This window comes from Trachinotus anak, unplaced genomic scaffold, assembly GCF_046630095.1.
Source record: "Trachinotus anak isolate AG129_WGS33_773 ecotype Australia unplaced genomic scaffold, CSIRO_AGI_Tana_v1 ptg000003l, whole genome shotgun sequence".
NCBI lineage: Eukaryota > Metazoa > Chordata > Actinopteri > Carangiformes > Carangidae > Trachinotus > Trachinotus anak.
The window spans coordinates 17,616,000-17,631,725 of NW_027273854.1; the positions used below are offsets into that span (position 1 = coordinate 17,616,000).

Below are 15,726 nucleotides of genomic sequence, written 5' to 3' on the forward strand. Positions count from 1 at the left end.
TTTGAGTTAATAGCAAGTACCTTCCACTGAGAGAGAGGCACAAACGGAAATGACGAAGATGAAGCACACAACTGGCAGGGATAGAGAGATAAAAAAAACTTTATTAATCCCTTGGGGAAATTCACAATAGTAGTCCAACAGCTCACTAATGTATTCAGTTAAGATTTTAGTCCATGTCATGATCCACTGACTGTCTGAGTTGTTAAATAGTCTAATGACAGTGGGAGCAAAGGATTTCCTGAACAGCTCAGTCCTGCAGCACAGCGAGATGAGACGACGACGGCTGCTGCTGTGGCTATTTCTCTGGCCTGCAAGGATGTTGTGGAGAGGGTGGTTGGTATTGTCCAAGATGACCTGCATCTTACAGTGCATGCGTCTCTCCACAACAGTCTTGAGTGAGTCCAGACTCCTGCCAAGCACAGACCCAGCCTTTTTAACCAGCTTGTCCAGTCTCCATGTGTTCTTGTCTGATATGCCACTGCCCCAGCAGACCGCAGCATAAAAGAGGACAGTCTCCACCACAGACTGATAAAACGTGCAGCATTTCACTGCAGACATCAAAGGACCTGACCTTCCTGACGAAAAAGAGCCGGCTCTGCCCCTTTCGGTAGATGGAAGAGTAGAGGAGGAGAGGCGTTAACTTTTAGACCATCATTTTGCCAGTGTTTTCAGTTTAGTATGTCTGACACGATGACAGAGACAATCTAAGGTCAAGGATGACACAACAAAGTCCAGGTATGAGAATATAACAAATACAATGTGCACCATCAGCAATAAAATCGACAATATAAATCAATCCAAGTAATACTTGTCTATGAGTGTAATATTTACACATACTTGTGAAGATGCTGAAGGAATGAGGTACTAAAGCATCTATATCAACAGTAAAACAGATTCTATATTGTCGTAACCTGAAAGGCTGCTCAGCACTGCTCCAAAACCGTCAATAAAAAGCCAGGCTACAGTTTGCAAGTGCACATGGGGACAAAAATTACAGCAACATCTCAAGACATCAGTCAGCAAGTTTAAGCTTGGTTGCAAATGGGTCTTGATGGAAATGAGCCCAAGCATACTTCCAAAGTTGCGGCAAAATGGCTTAGGGGCAAAAAAGTCAAAGCATTGGAGTGGCTATCACAAACCCTGACCGCTATCTAATTGAAAATTTGTGCGCAGAGCTGAAAAGGTTTGTGCAAGCATGGAGGCCCACAAACCTGGCTCAGTTAAAGCAGATTTCAGCAGTTTATTGTGAAAAGCTTGTGAAAGGCTACCTGAGACATTTGACTCAGTAACAATTTAAAGGAAATGCAACCAAATACTAACAAAGTCGATGAAACCTATGACCCATTGGGAATGTGATTAAAAAAAGAAATTTTGTATTCTGACATTTCATATTCTAACTACTGATCCTAACTGACCTAAGATGGCTAATAGGTTGGTTTATTGGTCTTTTCCATCTCAATTGTAACCAAAAGTAAGGAATCTTTTGTAAAATAGATAATACAGAAGCAATTATTGACCAGTTAAGTAAATCAAACCATAGGCATCCAAGAGAAAAAAAAAATTACATGATTATACATAAAACACGAAACAGAGAAACCGAACCAATCCAAATAACTTAAACCAAAAAGTTGGGGTGTACACGCATGGTACTCAAATCTTTATAATAAGGGGAGTACAAGAAAAAGAAGACATAAAAAATGACATTATGTTGTTGCTGTTGCTGTTGTTCTCCCATTCTTCTGTTACACTTAAGTATCGTTCTCTTTCCCATTTTTGTTTTACATACAAAAAATTACAATTTTTTGGTTGTATTTTTGACTATTTTCCCTTCATTAATTGTGTGTTGTGTTCAGACTTGAAGAAACCTGTACAAATCATCTTTTTTCAAACTGTGTTGTTTTTCCAGGTTTTCAAAACTCCTCAAGAAGCCCTGAAAGAAGAAGTTTCAGTAAGCTGTTAAGCCTCGAGCCACCCACCCCTTAAACCTTACATCCAATCTTTTAAAAAGAAAAAGAAAAAAAAAAAACGGAGTTTCAATGTATTTGGTCAAGGTATATGTAAACTTTTGACTTCACCTGAGAGTTACATAGTAATTACATACATTCACCTACAATTTAACGGCTTCTAAAACTGTGCTGCTTACTTGTGTTTTCAGTATGTAATGGTGACTTATTCTGGTTTCTAAAGGAATAACTACCCATGTTGGTATTGAACCTCTACAACAAGTCAGCAACACTGACTCCAGTCCAATGGGCGTGAGTTTGTCCAACCTTACAAGACCTTTGAGATACTCAGGGGCTCTGTCGATATAGATAATACAAACTACACAGCGTTGTAGTTGTATGCCATTGTCCTTCAAACCACAAAGAGATTGAGTTGTTAAAAACAACTAAAAACAAGAGTACTGACCATCAATCTTAAACTTTCTTCATCAATTAAATTAGCTTTTCTTACTAAAAACCTTGTTCTGTTGTTGACTTTCCCCAGAGTCTTTAATGCCATACTCTCTCCGCATATTATAGGTAGACAGGAAAAATCTGACCGTCTAGCTTAATACTGGCAGAACAGTATCCTAGCTGAGGATTTGATCCCAATAAAATACACTCTGTTTTGGTCATATGAGGAGATAGTTTATTGTCTACTAGCCAGTTTTGTAACCTTGCTGAATTCTTCACTCAGCATTCACTTCATGAATTTGTCATAGAGTTAAAATAGCAGACTCATAAGTGTATAAAAATACACTGTCACTACACACAGAGCCCAAAACAAAGGGGTGCCCAGGACACTCCCATGTGGAATTTTGATTATTAGATAGATGGCCTTGAACCTCATGTTTAAAATGAAATATTGGTAAGTATAAAGAAAACCATTTCAGTGCTGATGGTTACAGACCCACAGCTGACGCCCTCTTACCAGACTGTATCAAATGCTTTTTGATTAAAAACCCCTCACATACTTTTCCTGCAACATTCCTTTTAGGTATAGCACGAAACCCTCTGTGATCCCTGAGTAATTGCATTGCATCTTTTTCCAACTTACAATCAAATGCTTATCATTAATAATGAAGCAATATGCGTGAATTTATGCACGCCTATGTCTTCACTTAAACGTTATTACTTTTTAAACTCCTGTATTTTCAGAGTGTAATATTCCGCCTGTAATTTTAATATTTTAAGTTGCATTTTTATTTTCTCCCGTTTCAACTGATCAAGATCCACTGTATCCAGATTAATGCTCGCGGAGCGTTTAGAGGACGGACCCTCCTCCATGTCTGAGTAATGAGTGTCTGAGGCTTGGGTTGTTTGCGGATCCCTGTGGAAGAAAAATATTTTATGGTTGTGAAAATCAGTTAAGCATCTTTGTCCCTCCAAATAATGTGATTATTAGACTTTACCTTGTCTCTTGAACCATTGTCCGTAATTTCGCTGCATCGCTACCACAGGTTGTGGCATCTATGTGCACACTCTGAGGTTTAGAGGAATGGCCTGCAAGGTGAGTACAAACCATTTGTTGAAAATGTATAAATTTATTTTCAATCTTGCACATATAATTAAGAGAAAAAGACAACAAAGCAGATACCATATATGGATTCTGAACTACTCACTCATTGTCTCAGTGCTTTTGTCTTTAATACTCCACTGTGTGGTCGCTGTGTTTGAGGTTGCATCTCTGATATTTACAGTTGCAGAGGGTTGAACGCTGGCTTCGGAGCTTGACATGTCGAGATGCTCTTCCTTCTTCCGTTCTCTCTCCGTTTTTTCACAGCGCTCTGTTTCCAACACTTCATCTTCTTTCTCCTCCCAGATATCTTTGCAGGACACAAAATGTCAAATAACAAAAAAATAATAAAAGAAATCCTTCACATCTTCAACCTTTTTACCACAAAAGGAACTGAATCTTAATGTAACGCCAACCTCTCATGTCGCCAGTGACAGAGGAGGTGATGTGGTTCTCAGTGTGAGTGTCAGGATTGGACGAGGTAGCTGCTGCAGATAGAGGTCCTGGAGAATTTTCTCTTTGGATTTCTGTCTGTCCGTCTTTTCTTTCATTCCTTTCATCTCTTTCTTTCTTAAAACAAACGATGGCTGGGACATCTGACATCTGGCAGGTATCAGTTTGTGTGGCTGTTGTGTCGTAGAGGTCGTCTATTGCTGACCCATTGTGTTGGCTCTCCTCTTCACTCTGTGTGTCCTCCATTGGCTTACACCAACTGTCTGTTCGCAAATAAAAGTGATGTTACACAACAGAGCCACTCCAGTTACAAAGTAAACAATGATTTGTAGAGTTACTCTGCTTTTTTTTTTTTTTTTTTTTTACTTTGCGCATTACCGCACAAATTAGACTGATTTAATCACATGCTACAGTATCCTCTTTTTGCTTAAGTTGGACAACAACATTTACAAACCTTCCTCTGAATGCTCCGTGCAGGTGGACTGACGATCGCTCTTGGCCTAAAGAAACAGAGCACATACAGGATCACAGAGAGCACTAGTCTATCATCACCAACAGAGCACGGCAGGCGTAAACGTAACAAAAGTGGTGCGTTTTAGAACTAAAAGGTATCAGGGTGGATGTAGCCTGAGGGGCCATAAAAGTGAGTTCTGAGTTCGGTCAGAGGCTGAACTGAGCACAAACACACAGACACACTCCCATGGTAACGGTCGGCACGTCTGTTGCAAGTTAGCTTGTACTTTGTACAGTTGTAAAATGGCTGTTAGGGGCATGTATTGGCAGAGCTGGATGCTGCAAGTTGAGGGAGGAGACGGCTCAATTATTTCCTGTAAGTGTGTCACATGGGTTTCTCCATCTCCAGACCAGCCACAGATCTGAGTCTTTTCATTCCAATGGGAGAGGTGACAGAGATTGAAAAATTACGAATAATACTTCCACCCCATAGGCAACAAAATAATTATTGGATCCATTTTCACAAGCCACAGATCTTCTGAACATTCTGACATCTAAATGTCATTTTTCAGACTGAGATAATAAACTTTATTCAGGACCTGAATAAAGGTTAGGCTGATTTGATATTAATTTTGCAGATAAAAATGAGCAGCAAAATCAGCAAATTCAAACTGTATCTAGTGTTGTGTTGAATTGTTGTTATGCTTTCACATTAACAAACAATCACAACCACGACCAATTAGGAGACAGCAAGAGTGTACCATTTCATTCCATTAGCGCTGCTTGTAACGCATCATGTTTTGTATAGTGTATCTTTGATACAGTAACACAATTTAGCCTATTTGGCCATTTGTGGTACTGCAATGAAAAAACATTTTCCTCATAGACATATTAAACACCCGAAACTGCAAACAAGGTCAGTTATTACTCTGTGTTATGAATTTTGAAGTCACTATGGACTCACAGTGCTCTGTGCTAAAAGCTAACATCAGCATGCTAACATGTCCACAATGTCAATATTGTAACATCCATATTTACCATGTTCAGTACATTAAGTATTAGCATGCTAACCTTAGTTAAACTTTAGTTAGGATGCTAAACTTAGCGCTACTGCAGCACTAAACGCAAAGTACAGCTGAGGCTCATGGGAATGTCAAAGTAGCTGTCTGACAAAAGTTTTGACTTGATGAAGTGAAGTTATTACAGTTAATCCTGAACGTTAATAATAATTCATAATAACATTAATGTGTGTACTTCCATTAGCATGGTGAAAAGCCTTTGAGGTGTTTCGATACATGATCCACCTTACCTCTCCAAGCCTCCTGAGGACAACTACTGATGGCCGCAACACAGTTTTCCCAGATGTTGAAATAATCAAACGTGTCTTCATCTCTGAAAGAAGAAGACTGACATTCATACATCCACGAGGAAGCCCCTCAGTAGCTTAACATGCCAACATTTATTTCAATAATAGCGTTTCTACAGATGGCGATTCCTGTAGGAAACATCACCTTCAAAAACATTGTTGTCGTTGGCGTTAACAGTAACGGCGGGCACCTCCTCGTCTTCTGTTTCTCCCATTTCCGTCTTGTCTTCCTCTTCTTTATTCTTGTCATCTCCTGAGTCTACAACGTCTCCTCCATTTTCAGGCCCTGCCCTTTCTCCCCCCTCTGCCTCCAGGGCCAGTTCTTCACTGCCTGGAAGCCAGTCGTCGTCTTGAACGTCATCTTCCTCAGTCTCTTCTGTGGACTGTATTTCTGATGCTTTGACAGACACACAATAATATGTACACTTAAAGACACTGTTAATTACTACTTCATAATAAAATGAATAATAGTAAGTTGGCATGCACTCTGCTTAGTGTTTTATTCAATTTCTGGTTTGAGTTGTAGATACAAGAAAGTGTAGACCAACCTTCAGAGGAGCTTTCTGATAAACGATGCGGTGACAGGATTTTTTTTGGCTGGGATAATAAAGAAAAGAAAATCTTATTACATATAGGTTCAAAGTTGCATAATTTTTTATTTTATTTATTTATTTTGCAAAATCTATATAATATTCTAAAGTTACCCCCATAGTGTCAGTTCTTCTCCTTTTAAATCCCTTAGTGGTTAATATCCCTTTCTGTGATAATGATAAGTTATTTAGTGTTGGTTATGAGTTTCTCAAATGAAGAAACAAACACATGACATGAAAAAACAAAAGTCTTACGTCAAACAAAATCTGCAGAGGTTTGCCTTCATGGAAAATAGACACTTTCCATTTTTTACTGGAGCCTTTACCCGCAAAGTCCTCGAAGGCAGGGGGAGAAAACCAGCTGCCCTCAGACTGAATGCATTCCTCCCCTGAGCAGAGCATCCACGTACAGCAACACAAATCACAAGGACAAGGGGAAGAGGATGAAGTAATAAAGAATCAAGAAATAAAAAAGGAGGAGTTTACTTCCTTCTAAATTATGAGTTAAACTGAACAAGTACTATTTTCAACTTACCCCTGGCCAGCTTTTCTACATCCAGGGTGCCCTTTTTGTCTCCGCAGGTTACAAGCAGGAGTCCTAGGTATTGCATAAATTGACATGAATGCCTGTTGCACACACAGCTGACTTTCAGGATAGTCATTAGCAGAACTCTACAAGAATATATTGCAAATGTGTTTTTGTGGGCATCATAGACAATGTTGTGTGGAGAATTTAGTGCACCTTTCAATACAGATTTACAGATTCTGGTGAGAAACAGACTGTTTTAATCTTCACTTGTTGTAAAAAAGCCTATTGATATATACATATATATATATATATATATATATATATATATATATATATATAAAGATGGCTCTAAAGACTCACTTTTTTCTTGTGCCCTCTGGTTGTGGGTGTTCTGGGTAGATGGGCCCGGCTGCTCATTGTCTTCCTGATCTTCCAAGTCCTCCTCTTCTTCCTCTTCTTCCTCTCCATCCTCATCATCGTCACCGTCACTATATTCAGTATAGTGTCTGAATCGCTTGCTTCTCCTTAGGCTATTTCTCCTGTCACTATCTTCTTCTTCTTCTTCATCGTTTTCTTCGTCATCACTAAGGAGTCTTCTTCTCTTCATTTTGGTCCTCTTTACAGAAACACACACAGCTTCTTTTTTTTGTTCACCTATAGGCTAACAGGAGAAAAAGTAATTGGCCACCATTGCACAGGTCCAGGTTCACTTCATGTCAGTGGAGCATTTAATTTGGCCCTAAGCAAAACAACTGGCAACATTAACAGGGGGGAGGCCAGTGGAGAATCCAAGACAAGTTTTTGTTTTTATCTTATTTTCCCGATGATTCTGTTTTTGTTTTTTTGTTTTTTGTTTTTGTTTTTTTTTTTCAGCCTTCCCTTGCAAAGTTGTTTGTGATTTCTGAATCTGTCCTCCCAATGGTATAGTAAGGGGTAAGATTCAGGGAGTTCAGCTGTCACTGCATTTCTCATTCACTCTGTAACTCTCTGCCTCCTCACCGCTGAAGTGACAGTCAGAACTGTAAAACCCACATTAGAGACACTGGCCACAGCTCCTGGGGCTTAGACCTCTGGAGGTCACTTATTGACATTTCTTTGTTTTTGAAAATGACATATCAGTTTTAGGATAACTGCAAACAGCGGAAACAATGTGATTCCTCAAGGAAGTGTCGTCACTCTGTGATACCAGACGCAAGGAAGCGCCTTTTTTCAAAATACATTAATAAAAAAATCAACCGCAATAGGTGAGTCGTTTTCTAACGATCCAATGTCGACAAGGTATTCTGTATTATTAGGGCAAGTATCTCTTGCCTCCGTTTCCTGCACAAAAAGAAAAACAGCACTTTCACCGAGAGAGGGTAAGAAGAGGAGGGTAAACCCGTCCGAGCTTGTCCGTTTAATCTCTGTGACACATCCACTGCACTGACTGTGACTTCTGAAGATCTAACCTCCACGCAATGTGATCCCGGCCTGTTTTATCATCACAGAGAGACTTTAAGACCATCCACATTATTCCACATACATGTCCCCATACAGCATACAGTGAGCCACTGTGGGCATCATCATCATCATCATCATCACCATCATCACCATCATCAAACGAAAATAATTTACTTACTGTGTGTTCATCATGTCCGTGTGGAACAGTTTCACAAAACTGCATGAAACCAGAAAACTGACTTTACATCTGCTCAGCAACCACCAGAACATCAACAGATGAAATCAGCGTCTTACCTCTGCTGTCCACGAACCTAGGAAATGAAACAGAAACTTTGAGTGGTGGACACTCCCACAACATGACTGAGTCACCATGATGTGTTTCAGCTTACTGATAAAAAAAAAAAAAAAAAAAACACACACCCAGCATTCAAACTACCACCAGAGGGCTCTGTAACATCATAATCCTGTGATCCTGTGATGGAGAGTAACAGCAGAACACCCACCACCCATTCTAACTGGTATAAAACATGAATATACATGTGTAAATCAAATGCCAGAACAGATTTCAAGTGCATTCGCAATACATCATCTATGAGCTGAATAACTGTATGACGAAGTCAAATTTACTGTCTCATCAACAATCAGTTGTCAAGAATATTCAGCAGTCAAGCATCAATAAATCAACGTTCAGTTATAAGCAGATTAAATTAGTCTAGAGTCAGGATGAAATATGGGAGCAGTGAAAATGCCTAATATGTAACAAAGGAATAAATGTCTTCAAACCTGTTTAAACGGAAATAAAATCAATAGCCAAAGCATCACATGGTTCAGTCCCAAATCGATTAAATTACAATGAGAGGAAAAGATCAAATATCACATTAAATGTCTAGTCCCAGAATTATGCTGCGACAAATCAGAAGCCTCGATTGAGCATGAGCAAACAGAATAAGAGGGTTCATCAGTAGATTAAAAGCATCTATCAATCACAGACAAAAACTCATCTGAATAATAAAATAGTTTCAGATAATTATAAATTGAGTAAGAAAAAAGTTAAAGGTGGTCTAGAACCATCCTCAGATGGACACAGTTTACCCCCGACAACTGTAAAAAAGGGGTCCCAGACTATCAACTACTATTACTACTACTACTACTACTACTAGTACTACTACCTAATCCTCCCCACACAGACACATCCCCCTCCCATTCAACCCATTACAGTTCTGAGAAGATAAGATGGATTCACATTTAAATATAATACATTCTGTCTTGTATTTTGTTAGTACAGTACTTTATTTTAGGAAATCATTCTCCAAAGATCTTTCAGTCTATATACAGAATCATATCTTGATTTATTGATTATAAAACATTATTATTGTTAACAACATTACAAACATTACATTCCAATTAGCATCTTTACAGGTTGTGAGCTAAGTTTTAATCATGATGGAGAAGTATAAAATAAAAAAAATCTTACCTTAATTTTCTAATTACAGACTGATACAAGTCAAAAAAATGTTTTCAAGGCAGTTTCTTTGGAATATAATCCATAATATTCAATGAACATCCATCATAGCTAAACAATGGCGAATAACTACATCTCAAAGCACACCTATTCAGTTTTCTTAGAGAGCCAAGGTACTTTACTGGAAAGAGCTGGAAAGAAAATCATTGACCAAATGATTATAACTACTAGCAGCCCCACAGGTGCTAGCCAATGAAAAACACAGCCTATCAGTAGAGCCACTGCCATTACGAACAGGATGCACCTATAAATGCCCAGTTTAATCTTCTTCTCTGCAGCCAGTCTTGCTGCTTTCTCCTCATCTCTCCACAGTTTCTTCCTCATCTTCTCCAGATCGTCCCCCTTATAACGCTCCTCCAGCTGCTTCTCCTTGTTGGCGATCTCCCCATCTCTCTCCTTCAGGATGCTCTCCTGTCTTTCCCTGATCTTCCTCTCTTGTTCAGGATACAGCTTCGTTTCATAATGTTTCCCTCCGTTCAGGGCCACCAGGGTCTGGATCTTTGCCACGAAGCTTGTCACCTGGTCCAGGTCCTCTTGCTTTTTGTTGTTGAAGACGTGGAAGCCACCACTGCACTTGCGTATGAAGTTGCGGAGGTTGTCATCGCTATCGGTGATGATGTCATTTATTGTTTTTCCTTCCAGACGATCCCCATGGGTGAACAGCACGATGGTGTAGTCCCACACTCTTGGGCCAAACATTGTTTCGATCAGATTGTGGGTACCTTGATCTTCCTGAGTCATCCTTCCCAAAGGGACGACGTACACGAAGGCGTGAGGTCCTGGTTCCTGGAGTTTGACACTCTGCAGGATCTCTTGAATAATTTTCTTCTGGTCGCCGTCTTTCTCAAACAGCCCTGGTGTGTCGATCACAGTCACCTGCACATTATCAACTGTCCCAACTTCCTTCTCACAATGTTGAGTGACTCTGGTCAGCTTCATGTCTGATTCAAACACCTCTTTACCCACGATTGTGTTCCCACTCGAGCTCTTGCCTGCTCCACTCTTCCCAAGAAGCATGATCCTCAGGGGCTCCACCTCTGTCAATCCAACAAAAGAGAAACATTTTATTACATTACATTTTTTTGTTTGCTGTTCTCACCTCGACCTCTTCATCTCTGCACAGACTGTTTATGATTGATGGTCAACGTTTGACCTTTATAACGTCTGTCTGATATGAACTCAGATGGCTTTTACTCACGTGTGCGAACTGTCACATTTACATTGTGTCATCACAGTGTCACAAATAGTTCACAAATTCAACAATCATTCATATATTCATATTCACATTCAACATATGGTGTAGTCTACACTACAAGTTAATACACTGAGTGTGGTGCATGGTGCAAGCTATGTAATTTGTTTTTTTTTTTTTTAATTTTTGTTCTGGTCATGGTGGGCATGTTCCAGCATCACCACTCAAGTGTATTACACAGCAGGACAGTTTTACATTTGAAATATGTAAGTGCTATATTTATTTTTTTATTTCAGAAGATGACTGACCTCTTTTCCACTGCCTGCTGTTTGTTTTTCGGAAACAAGAGGCGGAAATTAGCGGGTTCACTCGGGTTTCGTATTTACATCAATGCCGAGAAGGGGTTTAAGACTAAACTCTTACCTTCTCCTACTTACAGAGGAGAGTAGGCCCTTATTTCTGTGCGACTGTAAAACACGTGTTTTTAAAGATTATTATGTCGATTTTTGCCATGATAAGATGTTTGCACTCCAAATCTCTTTTACTTGCATATCCAAGGGAAAGCAGAAGAAGGAAGCCAGAAAACATGACTGTAACTGAAACAAAGGCAAGACATGAAGAACCCTAATTTATCTAAAGTAGCCAGTGAAGACCTTTAGTTAGATCAATGTCTTTCACAGAGTTTGACTTCAGAGATGATTTATGCTGAAGGTAAAAGCTTTACTCTTGGAAAGACAAAAACACTCAGCTAATCCACTCCTCTTGTTTCTGACCTGCTGCAGCCGCTCCACATGTAGGATTTGGATTCCTGAGTCGCTGCCAGTAGCTTTCTTTCTGATTCAAAAATAACTCCTGTGCTGACATGAACAAAGTGGTGGGTGTTGTCCTATGAAAGATCATCTGAATTTAAACCAGTAAAAATGTTTGGTTTCCAGTATCTTGCATAAAGTATTTCTCTTTATGGGCAGGTAAAACAGTGAGCTTAACCAAAACAGCAGCTCATTTTAGTAGATAATAAATATAATTAGTTTATGTAAATATAAGAAGAGTTATAAGTTTATTTTCATACTCACCTTTCTCCATGTCCGTTTGCTCTGGATCAGGCATGTTGTCAGGTGTTCTGCCAACAGCAGATCAAGCTACAGTTTTATGACCAAAGCTGCAAACTGTAATGTGAGCTAACTGGTCCGTCCTCAGTGTGTTTATTCTTAAAGTCTGGCTGGTCTTTGTGAAGTTTCTTTGTTCCGATCACTTCTCTCCCCAGCTCTCCTCTTGCTGCTGCTCATGAGGAAACACGTTTTATAATGAGCAGAATGAAAGTGAAAGCAAGAACAGGAAATGTCACAAGGGCAGGACATTGACTCAGTGGTTAAAGTTTCCCAGGTTCAGACGTCTTCTTCCTAGAGGATGGTTCATGATATCAAAGAATTGTACAGTAAAACTGATATTTGAAATAGTGATGATTTATGGTAGAAATCCAGCCGTGTGAACTATTTAAACTCACAGTGATTGTGTTACTTTGTACCACTCTGCAGAACCAAGTAGGTAAAAAGTAGATAAAACTCGCCATCTAGTGGACAATCTATTTTGATTATCTGCATTTATAGAGGGATAAATGGAGATGATTTTAGTTCTGTGGCTACTCTGCTTTTAAATGGGTGTCCCACTAATATGACTCCAAAACAGCAACACAGAATGATGAGTAACTGGAGCTGGTTACCATCTCTGTTCATGAGTCCACCACATGCAAAACACATTGTCTTGGTAAGTGCAACGGGAGGGGCCAGCAAAGCATTTATCAGTCATGGATAACTAAATAACACAGTGGATACATTTCAGATTATTAACTAATAATATTTAAAAGAAACAGTAATACTAGGGATGCACAATTATTTGAAATATAATCAAAATCGCAACATGGCCAAGTGCAATATTCAAATCACGGGAGCTGTTTGCACCATAACCGCTGTTGTACTACAGAGACAACCTGGCCCACAAATCATATTCTCCAGATGTAAGGGAACATGCATGTTTGGTACAATGAAAATCACATTGTCACTATTTTATTTTTTTTATTTTTTTTTATTTTTTTTTAGTATATAGGAAATGCAGTCATTTCTTATGATTTCTTATCACATCAACAATCACTCCAACTGAAATCATGACTCATATCGCAATAATTGCAATATGAATTTTTCTCCAAATGCTGCAGCCATAACTGCTACTATAAATTGTAAGAAAAATAAACAGCCTTCCCAGTTTTCAAACATTCTTTCAATTACAATAAACAATGAGCGTTTCAGCTCATCTGAAACATTATACTTGGGCTCTTGCATCTCAGTAAGATCTGATATATTTGGCAGCAATGAGAATGCCAAATTAAGAAAAATAATCAGTAGAAACACTTTTACTGGGAACAACAGGGCTGTCAACAAGCTGTTTGCCAAGTTGGTCATTCTAGTCTTCTTCTCTGCAGCCAGTCTTGCTGCTTTCTCCTCGTCTGTCCACAGTTTCTTCCTCATCTTCTCCAGATCGTCCCCCTTATAACGCTCCTCCAGCTGCTTCTCCTTGTTGGCGATCTCCCCATCTCTCTCCTTCAGGATGCTCTCCTGTCTTTCCCTGATCTTCCTCTCTTGTTCAGGATACAGCTTCGTTTCATAATGTTTCCCTCCGTTCAGGGCCACCAGGGTCTGGATCTTTGCCACGAAGCTTGTCACCTGGTCCAGGTCCTCTTGCTTTTTGTTGTTGAAGACGTGGAAGCCACCACTGCACTTGCGTATGAAGTTGCGGAGGTTGTCATCGCTATCGGTGATGATATCATTCATTGTTTTTCCTTCCAGACGATCCCCATGGGTGAACAGCACGATGGTGTAGTCCCACACTCTTGGGCCAAACATTGTTTCGATCAGATTGTGGGTACCTTGATCTTCCTGAGTCATCCTTCCCAAAGGGACGACGTACACGAAGGCGTGAGGTCCTGGTTCCTGGAGTTTGACACTCTGCAGGATCTCTCTAACAGTTGTCTCATTGTCACGTTCTGTCTCGAAGAACCCTGGTGTGTCGATCACAGCAACAGACATGTTCTCAACTGTCCCAACTCCCTTCTCACAATGTAGAGTGATTTTTGCCATTTTCATGTCTGATTTAAACACCTCTTTACCGAGGACTGTGTTCCCACTCGAGCTCTTGCCTGCTCCACTCTTCCCAAGAAGCATGATCCTCAGGGGCTCCACCTCTGTCAATCCAACAAAAGAGAAACATTTTATTACAAAATAAATTAACATTATTTAGTTTACTAATGTAAGATGTTTGTATTCAGAGTAGAGGAGTACTGGCACAATGTGTGAACTCAGTGAGACAAAGGCAAGACATGAGTTCACAAGACATGAAGTACCCTGATGGATCTCAAATACCCAGTGAAGACCTTTTATTACATCAATGTCTTTTACTTAGTTTGACTTCAGAGCTGATTTATGACGTAGGCGATGCCTTTAGTGTCGGAAATTCAAAACACCCCAGCTAAACCACTCTTCTTGTTTCTGACCTGCTGCAGCTGCTTAACGTGAAGGACTTGGATTACTGAGTCGCTGCCAGTAGCTTTCCATCTGATTCAAAAATAACTCCTGTGATGAGATGAACAAATCGGTGGGTGGCTACAGTTGTCCCACGAAAGATCATCTGATTTTAAACCGCCGCAACTGTTTAATTTCAGAATAGATACGTTTTTGTTTCTAGTATTTTCCAGAAGGCTTTTTTCTTCATGGGCAGCTAAAAGAGAAAGTTTAACCAAAATAGCGAACAATAGTAGAGTAGAAGTAGTTAGTAGAAGATAATTACTATAAAAAGAGTTGAGAGTTCATTTTCATACTTACTCTCCTGCTGATCCTCTTGCTCTGGATCAGTCATGCTGTCAGGGGTCCTGGCTGTTACCACCAAAGCTGCAAAATGTAATGTCAGTGCAAACAGCAGCTTCTGGCTAACAGCCAACTGCTCCTCAGTGCATTTACTCTTAAAGTCTGACTGGTCTCTGTGTAGTTCCTTTGTTCTGATCAGTTCTCTCCCCAGCTCTGTCCTTGCTGCTGCTCATGAGGAAACACGTTTCCTCATCAGTAGTATGAAAGTGAAAGCGTGAGCAGTGAATGTCACAAGGGGAGGACACTGACTCCGTGGTTAATGTTTCACAGGTTCAAGGTTTATAAATGTTTTCCTGGGAGATGATCAGTAGCATTAAGTAGTGTACAGCAAAACTCTGGCGTTTGAAATAGTGATGGTTTAAAGAAGAAGTGCACTGCTTTCATGGTGGAAGTGAATCAAGTCTTTTGCATTGGCTGTGAACTGATTTAAATGCATAGTAAACTTTGATCATAGAACAGTCTTTGAGTTGCTGGTGCATTGTGACAAATGACAGATAAAACCAGTCTGATGAAGACCTCAGAGGTGAATGAAAACTTTTGCTGACCAACAACCAAGCGGACAGAAAGTGGATAAAAAGCTCCATCTAGTGGACAATCCATCTCATTTTAAAGATGCCTTGACACGGATATTGAGTTGCTTCAGTGTTTAGTCAGCATTCACTATGTTTAAGTACAACTTTCAGGTATGGGTACTTTACTTGAGTATTTCCTTTTTCCACTACTTTATACCTCTGCTTCACTAAATTTAAGAGGCAATATTGCACCTTTT

At 39.7% G+C, this 15,726-nt stretch overlaps 2 protein-coding genes across 3 annotated transcripts; both read right to left on the bottom strand.

The window, feature by feature from the left end:
* Positions 1-81: 81 nt before the first annotated feature.
* LOC139618349 (myb-like protein X) lies at positions 82-9,534 on the bottom strand. Of its 2 annotated transcripts, XM_071474212.1 has the most exons (14): positions 8,508-8,724; positions 7,250-7,550; positions 6,896-6,958; positions 6,616-6,749; positions 6,475-6,528; positions 6,319-6,367; positions 5,916-6,167; positions 5,714-5,796; positions 4,406-4,451; positions 3,915-4,214; positions 3,605-3,808; positions 3,395-3,485; positions 1,384-3,312; positions 82-1,268 (listed from the first exon to the last, which is right to left on the bottom strand). In XM_071474212.1, exons 1-13 carry the CDS (start codon positions 8,550-8,552, stop codon positions 3,114-3,116), a joined length of 1,821 nt encoding a protein of 606 aa, XP_071330313.1. In that variant the 5' UTR covers positions 8,553-8,724; the 3' UTR covers positions 82-1,268; positions 1,384-3,113. The 2 variants fall into 2 exon arrangements, with proteins under 2 accessions (XP_071330313.1, XP_071330314.1); XM_071474213.1 differs by lacking the exon at positions 6,475-6,528 and having other exon boundaries at positions 8,508-9,534.
* Positions 9,535-9,653: 119 nt separating this feature from the next.
* Positions 9,654-15,359, bottom strand: LOC139609212 (GTPase IMAP family member 8-like). The gene is made up of 4 exons (XM_071463502.1): positions 14,916-15,359; positions 13,210-14,278; positions 11,817-11,929; positions 9,654-10,888 (listed from the first exon to the last, which is right to left on the bottom strand). Exons 1-4 carry the CDS (start codon positions 14,947-14,949, stop codon positions 9,939-9,941), a joined length of 2,166 nt encoding a protein of 721 aa, XP_071319603.1. The 5' UTR covers positions 14,950-15,359; the 3' UTR covers positions 9,654-9,938.
* Between the last annotated feature and the right edge of the window lie 367 nt (positions 15,360-15,726).